This window comes from Mytilus edulis, chromosome 6 (genome assembly GCF_963676685.1).
Source record: "Mytilus edulis chromosome 6, xbMytEdul2.2, whole genome shotgun sequence".
Taxonomy (NCBI): domain Eukaryota; kingdom Metazoa; phylum Mollusca; class Bivalvia; order Mytilida; family Mytilidae; genus Mytilus; species Mytilus edulis.
The window spans coordinates 64,098,615-64,112,178 of record NC_092349.1 but is presented as its reverse complement, the minus strand read 5'-3'; the positions used below and the strand labels follow the sequence as shown (position 1 = coordinate 64,112,178).

The 13,564-nt window shown below is 31.6% G+C and overlaps 1 protein-coding gene across 2 annotated transcripts in view; it reads right to left on the bottom strand.

The window, feature by feature from the left end:
* Positions 1 to 13,564, bottom strand: part of LOC139528123 (syntaxin-like) — a 36,973-nt gene that overhangs the window by 21,622 nt on the left and 1,787 nt on the right. For both annotated transcript variants that reach the window (XM_071323952.1, XM_071323954.1), the window contains exons 2-5: positions 13,028 to 13,108; positions 11,817 to 11,916; positions 2,624 to 2,698; positions 852 to 925 (exon numbers count right to left, since the gene is read on the bottom strand). In XM_071323952.1, coding sequence (XP_071180053.1) covers positions 852 to 925; positions 2,624 to 2,698; positions 11,817 to 11,916; positions 13,028 to 13,108 — 330 coding nt within the window. The remainder of the gene's footprint in view (positions 1 to 851; positions 926 to 2,623; positions 2,699 to 11,816; positions 11,917 to 13,027; positions 13,109 to 13,564) is intronic.

The window sequence follows — 13,564 nt, the reverse complement described above, 5'->3', positions numbered from 1 at the left end:
AATGTTCTAATTTTGCCACTTGCTACTTACATTTACTTAAAGTAAAGTAAAAGAAATTCTGAGATGAAGTGAAGATTTTTGGAGTAGAGGGAAAACGTCAGACACAGGGTTTCCAGTTTCCTGTTCCATAATCGATACACCAATCACACAAGCAATTGAGTTTACAAATAGTCCTCTCCTGCAATCAACTTAATGTACAACCATTATATAGACAGCAATAATTGATGACTGTAAATCGTTTTATCAGATGAATATTATTCCCATGAGTACTCTGCATATAAAAATTCATGACGTTAAACATAGACTCTCAAGCTATGATACCATATATTTAATAGGGAATGAGAAGAGACACTCGATCCATCTTGGGAACCGCAAACACCAGACTGAATACATTAGGTTTCTGCTGATGTGGCAGATATCCTAACATTTATGAAACTTTTTAGAAATACTGTGTGCTAAATTATAACAATCTCAGAAGTCAATAAATAGATTATCGAGGTCCCCTTCATGATAAGAGGGCCTCTTTAAGCATACCAGTATAATGAAAGAATCATGTAGGGTAAATGCTAACATAAAGAGGAAATATTTGTTGTTGTTGTTGGGTTGCTGTCTCCTTGAGTTATACCTAAGCCTCTTCTAATGTCACAAGTGTACAATGGTGATGTCACGCTTGATGGTTTGTTTTAGACATCAGGGGTTTATTTTTTTAATATGGCCATATAGTGAACCATGTAATATAGAGTATATTTAATCAAACCTTAACTAGTCAGAAACATATCAAATGTCCATGTGATTTGACCTTAAGTTTGCATATGTAAATATGTTTATTTATATATATCTATAACTCTAACCTGTGTTTTACGTATTCGTAAATCTGCCGATGATTTATTGGAATGTTCTTCTTGTTCTATATTTTGTTCTATCACTGAAAATTCAAAAGATGTCTTTATAAATATTTTTTTTTCACTAAAAACTTCCATTTAAATTATTTTTTTAATACAACAAGGGAAAATATTTATCTAAAAAATGTAAAATCATTTTTGCTTTTATAATACATGTACAAATCAAAGCCTGAACATGAAAAATGTCAAAAAAATCACAATCAGATATCAGTTTCTGGTTTTATATAATAATAGAACCCTGGCAAAACTTTATACACTATTAAATTGTACATTTTAATTACTGTGGATGCATTTATTTTCATGGATACCAATATTTTGTGAATAATCAGAATTGAAGAAAAATCAAAGTTCATGGATATTTGATTTCAATGGTTCTGTACTTATGAGTACTGTAATCTCAGAAATTAATGTGAGGTTTTTATTATTGCGAAAAATGTGACAGCTGTAAACGCAATTATTTAAACTCGCGTTTTGAAATTTTTATATGAATTAAACAGGATTTTTCTCAAAATCGTAAAAATTAAAATCACATTTAAGTCTAAAATGACAAAATCACAATAATAAATGCACGCTATAATTTCTGAATTTACAGTAACTAAAACCAATTTTGGGGAGGTACAAAGTGTCACTAGAGGGCACCACTAACTATTTATTATGTTTGTTGGCGGTAAAAGTTCAAATTTTTATCTAACAAATATTGCACCTTTTAATGTGTTGGTAGTACACCTTTATTTCATCAGTGGTAGCCAAAAAGAAACAGAAAATTTAATGCTAAAACAGTGCAATGCGTTTCAACATTATATACATGTATAGTGAAAAAAATTGAAATGTCAAGGTCTTAATTTTATATACAGTAAAAAAAATCAAAACAATGTCAGGGTCTTAATACTTTATAACAGTGAAAACATTTAAACGGTGCCAGGGTCCTATTATTATATACAACGAAAACATTTAAACGGTGTCAGAGCTTTACATAATGACAACCAATTACTGGGGTTTTATTGATGACTATTGACTAAAACTCTTTCTATAAATGTCATCTCCTCGACACATCTGAATCAATATAATACAAATGTTGCATTTGTTGTCAGAGGAAATTCAATTAAACAAAGTTAAACTTCAATAATTCTAATGGACAATTTTGACTTAAAGCTCTGCAAATGGATTTTTGAACTCTTTAAAATTGCTAGTGTGAAATGTGTGTGCAAAAAACTGATGATAAACTTCAATCATGGAAAAGCACTTCATTGGAAGATTTCTTACAGTTCTCTTTTAATTCTTTGTAAAGGTTTCTCAAACTAAGACTTCAGTAATCATACAGTGACATTGTTCTTTCAACACTATACATATTCTTTGAATAATTTGATTCAATTATAATTAAATGATATCACCGTTTAATCATTTTTCAATAAAATTTAACAGATCAAATGATACATCAACTGGTAAAAATAACTAGTATGTGCTCTCAAACCTTCCTTCTTTGTCTTTCTATAACATATTTCATAGGGAGGCCACTAACTTTAACAAGGAAAAAGCAGCTGTCACATGCACACAATTTGAAGAAAAGAAAACAGGGTAAAGTTGTGCTCCTACAGGAGTACTTATTTGCTTAATATCTTTATGGCTATATATAGCTAGTTTTCCTTGATCTTATAATTACCAGGACTGAGCTTGTAAAATTGTGTCAATATATTACATTGTATAAACAGATGAATACAAACCTTTTAATTTACCCCTGACTTTATTTGCTGTTTTCTTTATATCTGACATTAATTCTTCTAATTCTTCTTTCATTTCTGAAAAAAAAACAATATATCAAAATTAACTTGTTTGTAAAATGAAACACTTACATGTACATGATGTATATAATTTTATAATTGTAAAAATAATTTACAATTTTTTTAAATAGACAAGCTCTTGTCAAACAATATCATCAAACTGTCATGAAGTCAATCAAAGGATATACACATAATATACTTTGTTCCACAAATTTTAACATTTGATGACCATTCAAACTTTTTTTTGTTACAGGTCAAGGACTGAAGATAATTTCAGTGGAGGTAGTATTACAGCCAATTTTCCTGAAATCACATGTAAACTTCTGTTAATTTATCCTCTGGATGTAAATAACAAGTTATTAACAACTATACATTGTCTGGGTCTAACTCGCTTTTCTGGAGTTGCCTAAATCATGAACTCTTCAAATGGTATTAAACATTGTGGTACAATTTCAGAGCAATTGAAATACTTATACACAACTTATTGTCCTGAAACTAGATGAATGTTTGTTTTGGGCCCTAATTCCCAAACCTTTGGGACTACAACCTCCAAAATCAATCCCAACCTTCCTTTTGTAGTAATAAACATTGTGTTAAAATTTTATTAGATTCTTTTTACTTATACCAAAGTTATTATCCGGAAACCATCAGTCTTTGGAGGACGCTGACAATGCCGCCGACGACCACAATCTTGACGTGATACCAATATACGACCAAATTTTTTTAAAACTTTGTGGTCGTATAAAAACATAATGTCCCTAGGTGGAGCATAAACATTTCATTTAAACCACACTTAAATTCCAGGTTAACTCTTAAATTTGCTCTTGACCCAAAAATCTAAGAAAATTAGTATCTTGTATATATAATAATGAATCCAAAATATGTATAAATATGCTAAGATTCTTTTTGAAGGGGACTAACAATTAGGGCCTGATTAAGGTCATAAAGCAGAATATAATCAATGGTTATGAAAATAAATCAGATTATATCTAGTATTATGATCAGACTAAATTATTCAATTAACTTTCAGAAAAAACATGTCTCAATCGTAGGAAGTTCATTTGAATGGAAGAATCAGAAAATAACACATGTAAATCAATCAGTTATTTAACAATAGCTTTTATCTAATATATTTTTTCTTTAGGGCCTTATTTCATGCAGTCTACTGAATTACTATAACTATAATGATATTTCAGAGTAAATCACCAGTAATTACCATCACTTGCAATGAATGATTACAAAATTAAGTGATTTTAAACAGAATTACATATACATGTACTTTACTATATCATATATATAATATTAAATCTATATCATATAATTTAATGACATCATCACATTAAGTCTTGTTTAACTAGAGGATAGAGATGGGAGCTCTTGCCATTACAGAAGCTTGCTGCTGTGGCCAATCCAGATGGGGAGGGTCTGGAAGATGGAACCCCCTTTTTTTGGACAATCAATACATTTGAATGGGACATATAGTTGGAACCCCCCCCTCCCCCCTTTGACCTGGGTTTGGAACTCCCCCTTTTAAAATGGCTAGATCAGTCCCCTGTGCTGTCTCATCAATCTTAACCTTATTTCTCCTTTTTTTCAACATCAAGTTGAATTCTGCGAAAGACAATTCATATCCCTTCACTGAATTAATTTCTTTTTGCTTTGGTACATTACTTTAATATCAAGTTGCTATCGGATGGAATATACAGTCACACAATGAATAAAAGAAATATATGCTAAAGTAACACCTTAGTGTGAAGTTTCACTGGAATTCATCAATGGCATACGTAGGAGGATTTACTTTGCATGTACAAGACAAGTACCATTATATCTATCAAAGAAACCCATTAAGGTTACAAAAATGTATAAGCTTCTCTTCAAGCTGTTGGGCTAAAATTAGTTAGTTCATATAGTAAACTTTTTTCAAACTTAAAAAAAAATATCATTGGATGGCAAGGAAAAGATGCAGTTATCAACAGACAAAGATTTTAACAGACAGATGAAAGAACAGAACCTCCCCAGTAATGTAATGGTTCTAAAGATATCTTTTTGTAAAGATTTTTTAATGGATGTGTTGAATCAATTTCTACAAAAAAGCTGCCTTTTAAAAAGTCTAAGTTATATAAAATTTATGGGGTGAAAAGAGTTCTTTCCATCTTCCATTTTTTTTACGTGGAAAAGTGGTATATTAATCATCCCCCCAATTTAACATATCTGTCAATTTAATGGTTCAACTTCAGATATAAATTGTTTTTAAATTAAAACTTGTGTTGTAGGCGGGAAATCACTATCTGTCTTAGACTTAACTTTCCACCTACACCATGAACACTGAATATATAATAAATTTATCATCCAAATTTGTTTGGTCAGCCAAAAAAAACCCCTGAAAAATTCCACATCTTAAAAACATTCCGTGCTGATAGTAATTGTGACTTCAACTCTAAACAATATATATATAAGTTTGCCTGACTAATTATGAACTCCTTCTCTTTATTGATTTCTAAACCTTATACAAGAGGGTGAGAAACAAGAGTTTTAAATGAACTATCTGGGTCATTGAGTTTTACCATAAATAGCTAGCCTCCAAGTGGTAGAAGTGCAATTAACAATACCAGATAGTACTACATATACAGTTCAAGTTGATATATACATGATATACCAAACATGCAAATTCTTCAGAAAAATTATAAGGATTATTGTCTACAAATAAAAGGTATTTTTATATAAATATTCCCAGGGTTAACTTGAATAAAAGCCACTTTAAACGATTTAACAAAATTCAAACAAAACATTTCAATGAGATTTTTTGGGACACTTTATAGCTTGCTGTTCGGTGTGAGCCAAAGCTCCGTGTTGAAGGCCATACCTTGACCTATAATGGTTTACTTTTATAAACTTAGAATTGGATGGAGAGTTGTCTCATTGGCACTCATACCACATTTTCCTATATCTATGTTAAACTGTTTTAAACAACAATTTAATCATAATCTTGCTTATATGCCTCAAACTCACTCTTAACCAAATTCTATCTGATTGAGCATGCATTTTGATTTCTTTTTTACTAGAAAGAGTCAAACCATTTCAGAAAGTATAATTCTGTTAGCATAGTGACAAGATTATAAAGTGCTTTCAAAATACTAAGAAATAGAAAACATTCTTGTGAGGTCCAGCACTAAATACATTCCCGACCAGCAAACTGAATTATTCAGGATAAGTCTGGACAACAAATAAGCCTCTGACTATTACAATTTAATTATGATCAATGTGCATTATATTGAGTTTTCCAAAACAAATCAAGTCAATTTTTTCACGCTTTTATTCCATTATCGTAAAACAAGTAAAGAGCTTATTGATTTGATGGTAGCTGCTGAAGTACTATTAAAAGCATATAGCTCAATTTCTAGCATGTTGTCAATTTGCACCAAATCATTGACGGCAATTCTTTTGTAAACAAACCCTCATAAAGACATCAATCTCATTCAATAAAGTACAAGAATGAAACATCAGGTTAGGCTTCATAAAAGTATTAATGTCATCAAATCAGATAGTTATGTTCAGAGATAGCAGTAAAGTAATATAAATTTTGAAATTATTGCAATGTTTTTTTTTAATGGGATAGTATAAGATTTCCAATGAAAAATATCCCATTCATAATTTCAATAGTGATTTCCCTTCATAATTTTGACAGCCACCAAAAATAAGATGTTCAAGAATCTCAAATAATTAATTTACACAGGAATTTTTGAATTTGAAATATTCTAATGGGCAAAATGGTTAAAAACAAGCATTCCGAGAGTATTGCATCGCAAATACATAGTCCCCTACAAAATGCTAAATTGATCTATAGCTTGTCAAGGTATAAACTATAACAAATATCAAATCAATATCATCAAGTATGTTGAAAAAAGTGTGTAAAACTGATTATTAAAGTGAATTTTCTAAGTTCAAGCTAGTTAAGGACCATATATAATTCTGCGCAAAATCATCAGACAGAAATAACATTTCGAACTTGGTCTATAATAAAACTATATATACGAAATATCAAATCAATATTTTCAAGCACAAGTATCAAAGTGTGGAAAACTGATTTGTCAGACTGACGGATGGGCAGACAGACAAATCTAGTCTCCTTCGACTTTGGAGGTAGGGGTCTCAAAAGGTACATAAGCCTTTTAGTGCCCATAAATTTTTCTCAGTGGTCTAGCCTCTGAATATTTCTTTTAGGTCTAAATGATACTTTTAGGTTGAAAACAGGTATTAAACAATGTAACCAGATGCTTTGCAGGGCGCAGCTTTATACGACCGCAGAGGTTGAACCCTGAACGGTTGGGGCAAGTATGGACACAACATTCAAGCTGGATTCAGATCTAAATTTGGATTGTGATTAAATAGTTGACACAGCATAGGTTTCTGACACAGAATGAATGTGGTCTAATGAACTCAAAATATTTTTTTTGCCTTTGAGCAATTCACTATATGCTGTTGAATATTAATCCTCTCAAAAAAATGTTTGAAGAAATTTTCTTTTTATTTATGAAATCTGAAATGAGAAAAATTTACCCCCCCCCCTATTTTTTTTTCACATCCCCCTTTCCCTTTTTCCAAAACTGATCTCAATTCAAATTTCTAATGGAGTTTGCAACAATAACTACTTATTTAAATACATCATAAAATATTAAAATGTAAAATAAAGTGCTTGTTATCACTGAAAAGTAAAGATTGTTTTAATTTATCAGTTGGTAATAAAGTGAATATACATTGTATATTTTATAAAACAATGATTTAAGTTGATTCAACTACTATTCTGGACAAAGAAAGATAACTCCAATTGAAAATTTCTTGCTATTGCACAATATTGTGCAATTAGATATTTTTTGCTATTGCGCAATACTGTGCAATTGAAAATTAGATTTCTTGCTATTGCGCAATACTGTGCAATTGAAAATTTCTTGCTATTGCACAATACTGTGCAATTGAAGATTTCTTGCTATTGCTGAATACGTACTGTGCAATTGAAAATTTCTGGCTATTGCACAATACTTAATATAATAATTTTGGATCCTGATTTGAACCAACTTGAAAACTGGGCCCATAATCAAAAATCTAAGTACATGTTTAGATTCAGCATATCAAAAAAGCCCAAGAATTCAATTTTTGTTAAAATCAAACTTAGTTTAATTTTTGACCCTTTGGACTTTAATGTAGACCAATTTGAAAACGGGACCAAAAATTAAGAATCTACATACACAGTTAGATTTGGCATATCAAAGAACCCCAATTATTCAATTTTTGATGAAATCAAACAAAGTTCAATTTTGGACCCTTTGGGCCCCTTATTCCTAAACTGTTGGGACAAAAACTCCCAAAATCAAACCCAACCTTCCTTTTATGGTCATAAACCTTGTGTTAAAATTTCATAGATTTCTATTTACTTATACTAAAGTTCAATGGTGCTAAAACCAAGAATAATGCTTATTTGGGCCCTTTTTGGCCCCTAATTCCTAAACTGTTGGGACCTCAACTCCAAAAATCAATCCCAACCTTCCTTTTGTGGTCATAAACCTTGTGTTTAAATTTCATTGATTTCTATTTACTTATACTAAAGTTATTGTGCGAAAACCAAGAATAATGCTTATTTGGCCCCTAATTCCTAAACTTAGAATCAAAACTCCCAAAATCAATCCCAACCTTCCTTTTATGGTCATAAACCTTGTGTTAAAATTTCATAGATTTCTATTTACTTTTACTAAAGTTATTGTGCAAAAACCAAGAATAATGCTTATTTGGGCCCTTTTTTGGCCCCTAATTCCTAAACTGATAGAATCAAAACTCCCAAAATCAATCCCAAGTTGGGATTCCCAACCTTCCTTTTGTGGTCATAAACCTTGTGTTAATATTTCATAGATTTCTATTCACTTTTACTAAAGTTATAGTGCGAAAACTAAAAGTATTCGGACGACGACGACGACGCCAACGGGATACCAATATACGACCAAAAAATTTTCAATTTTTGCGGTCGTATAAAAAGTCTTGAATCAGAATTAACATCCCCAACCACCAGCTATCATCCTGTTTTACATTGATTCAGTCAATACCAGAAAATGTTTATTTCTTGCAAGTACTACTATAGATATATAGAAATATGATCATTCATAATTCATAACTTTTTACAAACAAAACAACCATTGTGTGTCATTCAATTATCCTGCAACAAATCAGTTCCATTTGAACTTTATCTACTGTAACTTAATTAATAGTTAAGTATTGGGATGAATACAATGAAACAGCTTGTTTCATGGGATTTTACCTTACATTAATCTGTATGACCTGGGTTCAACCCGAGCAACTTTAATTTCAAAACCGGATATTTTTGAATAAATGTAAATAGAACGAACCAATGTTAAACAAATTTATTGTTTTATTTATATGTATAACTTACACAATAAACTATTTCAGGATTTTATTAATTTAAACAATACTTATTCAGGTAAATTTTCACATAACAATATAATATATCTATATTTAATTATGTGAATCAGATTAAGTGACTGAGTATCCCAATTATAAGAATCGCCAGATGTATGAAAAGATTCCTGAAATTGCAATTATCTATTTCTAATTCTGCTTCGTAATTGTAATGCTCACAAATATATATCTAAAGTTACCATTGTTTACAGAACATCAACAAATAAACAAGATATTGTTTGGCATTTGTACATGCAGATGAACAGTTTACTGTAAGGCATAGAAAGGACTAAGTAAGTCAGTAAGTATAGCCATACAGAATATTTATAACTTTTTACAGCCAATAAAGAAGTCATCAATGTATGTAAACCAATCTGAAGTAATTATTTGAAATCCTGGTCAATAATCTTGTTGCCCTTAGCTGTCTTCCTTGGTGTATCTACTTAGGGTCAGAGCAAATGAATTTTCCAGGAATTAAAAGGTTCTTGGTCTGCCACTGTATGCCCATGGAAGGTCTTATGTCCAAGATATCTCTTAATTGTTTTGTTTTAAATTGTGGACAAAATTGCTCTTTTAAATTTTCATTATGGAGCCTCCATGGGGGAAATCCCCTGCAAATAGTGATAGTTGGCAGGTATGGTTAAATATAGAAAGTCACATAAGCGCCAATATCCAAACACATTCATTGTCCAACTAACATCTCAATGTCATGAATGTAACTCTATTCAATGAAAATTGAACATACAATACATGTTCAGTTTGCTGATACAATCAGGCTTTAAACACTGTATAAATATTTCTTAAGTAGTTAATTTTCAAAATCTTATAAAACAAATTGGAAATAAGCGTTGATCTCCACTACTTTGGTGGTAATATCAAATACCTTTGAGGTGATAACATTAGAGTTTCCTCAAATCTCCACTAACAACAGAATACACATGTTGTAAAGGAAAAAATTGTGTTTGGAAAAAAAAATGATGTGTTTTTGAAAAATGATGTGTTTGGAAATTAAAACACAAGAATATTTGTCTAAAAGGACTCCATAAGAACTCCCTCTATAGCATTTCTATGTTGAGGGAACCACTCATTTGCATATAATTTGGTAAACACTGTATGTATTTTAGAGCTCCAGATAAGATTTTACAAATTGTGTTTTTACCTGGACATTTTTTTTACGTAATAGAGTGAAATCTTTTCTTATAAATGTTCAAGCTCCTAAATATTTTGGGCTTTCTCCACCAATATGACCAAGCTCCTAAATATTGAGGGCTTTCCCCACCAATATGACCAAGCTCCTGAATATTGAGGGCTTTCCCCACCAATATGACCAAGCTCCTGAATATTGAGGGCTTTCCCCACCAATATGACCAAGCTCCTAAATATTTTGGGCTTTCTCGACCAAGATGACCAAGCTCCTGAATATTTGGGGCTTTCCCCACTAATATGACCAAGCTCCTGAATATTGAGGGCTTTCCCCACCAATATGACCAACTCCAAAGCTCCTAAATATTGAGGGCTTTCCCCACCAATATGACCAAGCTCCTAAATATTGAGGGCTTTCCCCACCAATATGACCAAGCTCCTAAATATTGAGGGCTTTCCCCACCAATATGACCAAGCTCCTAAATATTGAGGGCTTTCCCCACCAATATGACCAAGCTCCTAAATATTGAGGGCTTTCCCCACCAATATGACCAAGCTCCTGAATATTGAGGGCTTTCCCCACCAATATGACCAACTCCAAAGCTCCTAAATATTGAGGGCTTTCCCCACCAATATGACCAAGCTCCTAAATATTGAGGGCTTTCCCCACCAATATGACCAAGCTCCTAAATATTGAGGGCTTTCCCCACCAATATGACCAAGCTCCTGAATATTTGGGGAATTCACCATCAAATATGACCAAGCTCCTGAATATTTGGGGAATTTACCATCAAATATGACCAAGCTCCTGAATATTTGGGGAATTTACCATCAAATATGACCAAGCTCCAGAATATTTTAGGTTTTACAATTTACACCACAACATTCTGAGGTTTTCCCCTCATCAAGTTATTGAATTGAGATTTCGAGACATGCAAGCTTTTAATTATGTCACAAATCAAGATGGTAAACCACCATTATCAGTTATCTTAACAAATTTCATTGAAGTATACACAATAGCAGTTTTATTTGGTATATACACTGATGATCATTTACAATGATATTGGAAGAACTAACAGACACACACAGACCAGAAAACATGATGCCTTCTTACTGTCATGGACTTAGGTATAAGAAATCATGCGCTATCAAATGGCATCAATATCAAACACTTTCATCACCATTAGATCTTTACCACAATTTCTTGCTCATATTTCTTTGCTTTATACACATTTATCAAATTATATATGAAATAACATTTTTCGAAAGATAGTAGAGCCCACAATTAGAATTCAAAATGGAAACAGGAAATGTGTAAACCAGACAACAACCCAACCAAAGAGCATAAAACTGCCGAAGGCCACCAATGGGTCTTCAACACAGCATAAAAATCTCACACATGGAGCTGGGCTTCAGCTGATCCTCAAACAATCATGTAAAATGTACAAATGTATACTAATTCAGGGAAATAATTGCTACACACTTTGTAATTAAGTTTGTATATTTGTAAAAAAAGTGTTTAATAACTTACTATCATCATTTTGTGGTGCCATTAAAATCATACTATGTTTTTTCTTCACATCTTCCACATTAGCTGATATTTTATCTATCATCCCCCGGATCTCCTCCACCTACAAATTTTAATATAAAATTTAATAAAAACAAAACAAAAAAAACAAAAAACTTGAGCTAAAATATTAAACAAAATAGACATACTGTGAATTATCCCTTCAATTCTTTGGTGTTACCAATCCAGTAAAATATCAACAGTAACTTGTAGGAACAAAATTTCAAAGGACATTTAATTCTCTGTCTCAAATGTTGTTTAACTTTTAAATTTGGTCCCATAAATTTTCTTATTTTACAGGACTAAAAACATTTATTCTAGTTTTGACAGAACCAGTATCCTATGAAAACTCAATATATTTTAAAATTGAGAAATTACAACAGCAATATGTTATCTGCAGGCTTAAAGAAGTCTCTTTTTTTTTATATATACCATATTGATATTACCATTAACAAAAAACTGCTGGAAGAAGTTAATTTAAGCAAATACATTCATAAATTGGTATTTTCATTAGGGGCAGTAACCCATATAAAGCATCAATAAATGATTTCAATATAAAAGTGTTTTGAAATTTTTAAGATGTTGTATATACATTTTTGTATATGTACGTCTGAACCAGTGACAACTCTACAACAGATTTATCCATCGGATCACCAGCAGTGATGGTGATACATGGCTGTGTACATTATGTATATACAACTCGTCTAAACATCAAGCCAACAATGTTAGATGTGTATATTGATCATACTTTTTTGCAGCTTTCAGTTTCTGATACAGTTAACGCCATTGTGAATCATGCCATTTCAAAGTGTTTAAGGAGCAGGTTCAGCACTTGGTAATTTTACATTATGTTTATAAAAATGTTGAAATTTTTGAGGTTTGTTTTTCTAAATACACCAACAGTCTGTGCAAAACTGTTTTAGGGTTTGTCTGACCAAAAGAGAAATTCAATTTTTCTTCTATATACATGTATATTCAACCAAAAAATCTTAAAAGTTCTGTGTGACCGAATGATTTTTTGTCTGACATTTTGTCGGTCAGATGGAGTTTGGGATACACTGCACCAGTGTGGCCACCTCAACATGCTTACTGTTTATGTTGCAATAAAATCATACTAGTCTGAGCAATAAATGCCAAAAAGAAATATTTTTACATAAATAAATGAAAGTTTATACCTGTTCAAAGAACATGTCCATGAAACCTCCAGTGTCAACATTGACAGCCACATCGTCTGCGTCATCATCATCACTCTGTGCCTAAAATAAGACAAACAACTACATTAACATTTTCATATAATTTGGTATGGTTTGAGTGTACATTTGTATTTATATTATATATAGTGATCAGCATCAGTCTGCACTTAAATCTTTCCATTTACCGACGACTTCTAGTTCGAAAACCAATATCCAACATTTTTCTTGTGTGTCATAAAAGCTTACTAGTCTGAATAAAACTTTACTAGTCTGGGGCATTAGACTTGTGGCTCAGGACCCAGACTGCGTAAACAAATTAATTTCTAATGTGAATCAAAGAAACAATTCATGTGGCTAATCTGCATGTACAATATATTTTCGTATCAATTTGGTACATCAACATTTATCCATTAATCAGCATTCTCCCCAGGCATGAATATATATATATGTGTTGAGGGTTTCCTTTAGTAACTATGTTTACTGACCCTAATATTGAGTGCCAACACAAAATTAAAATCA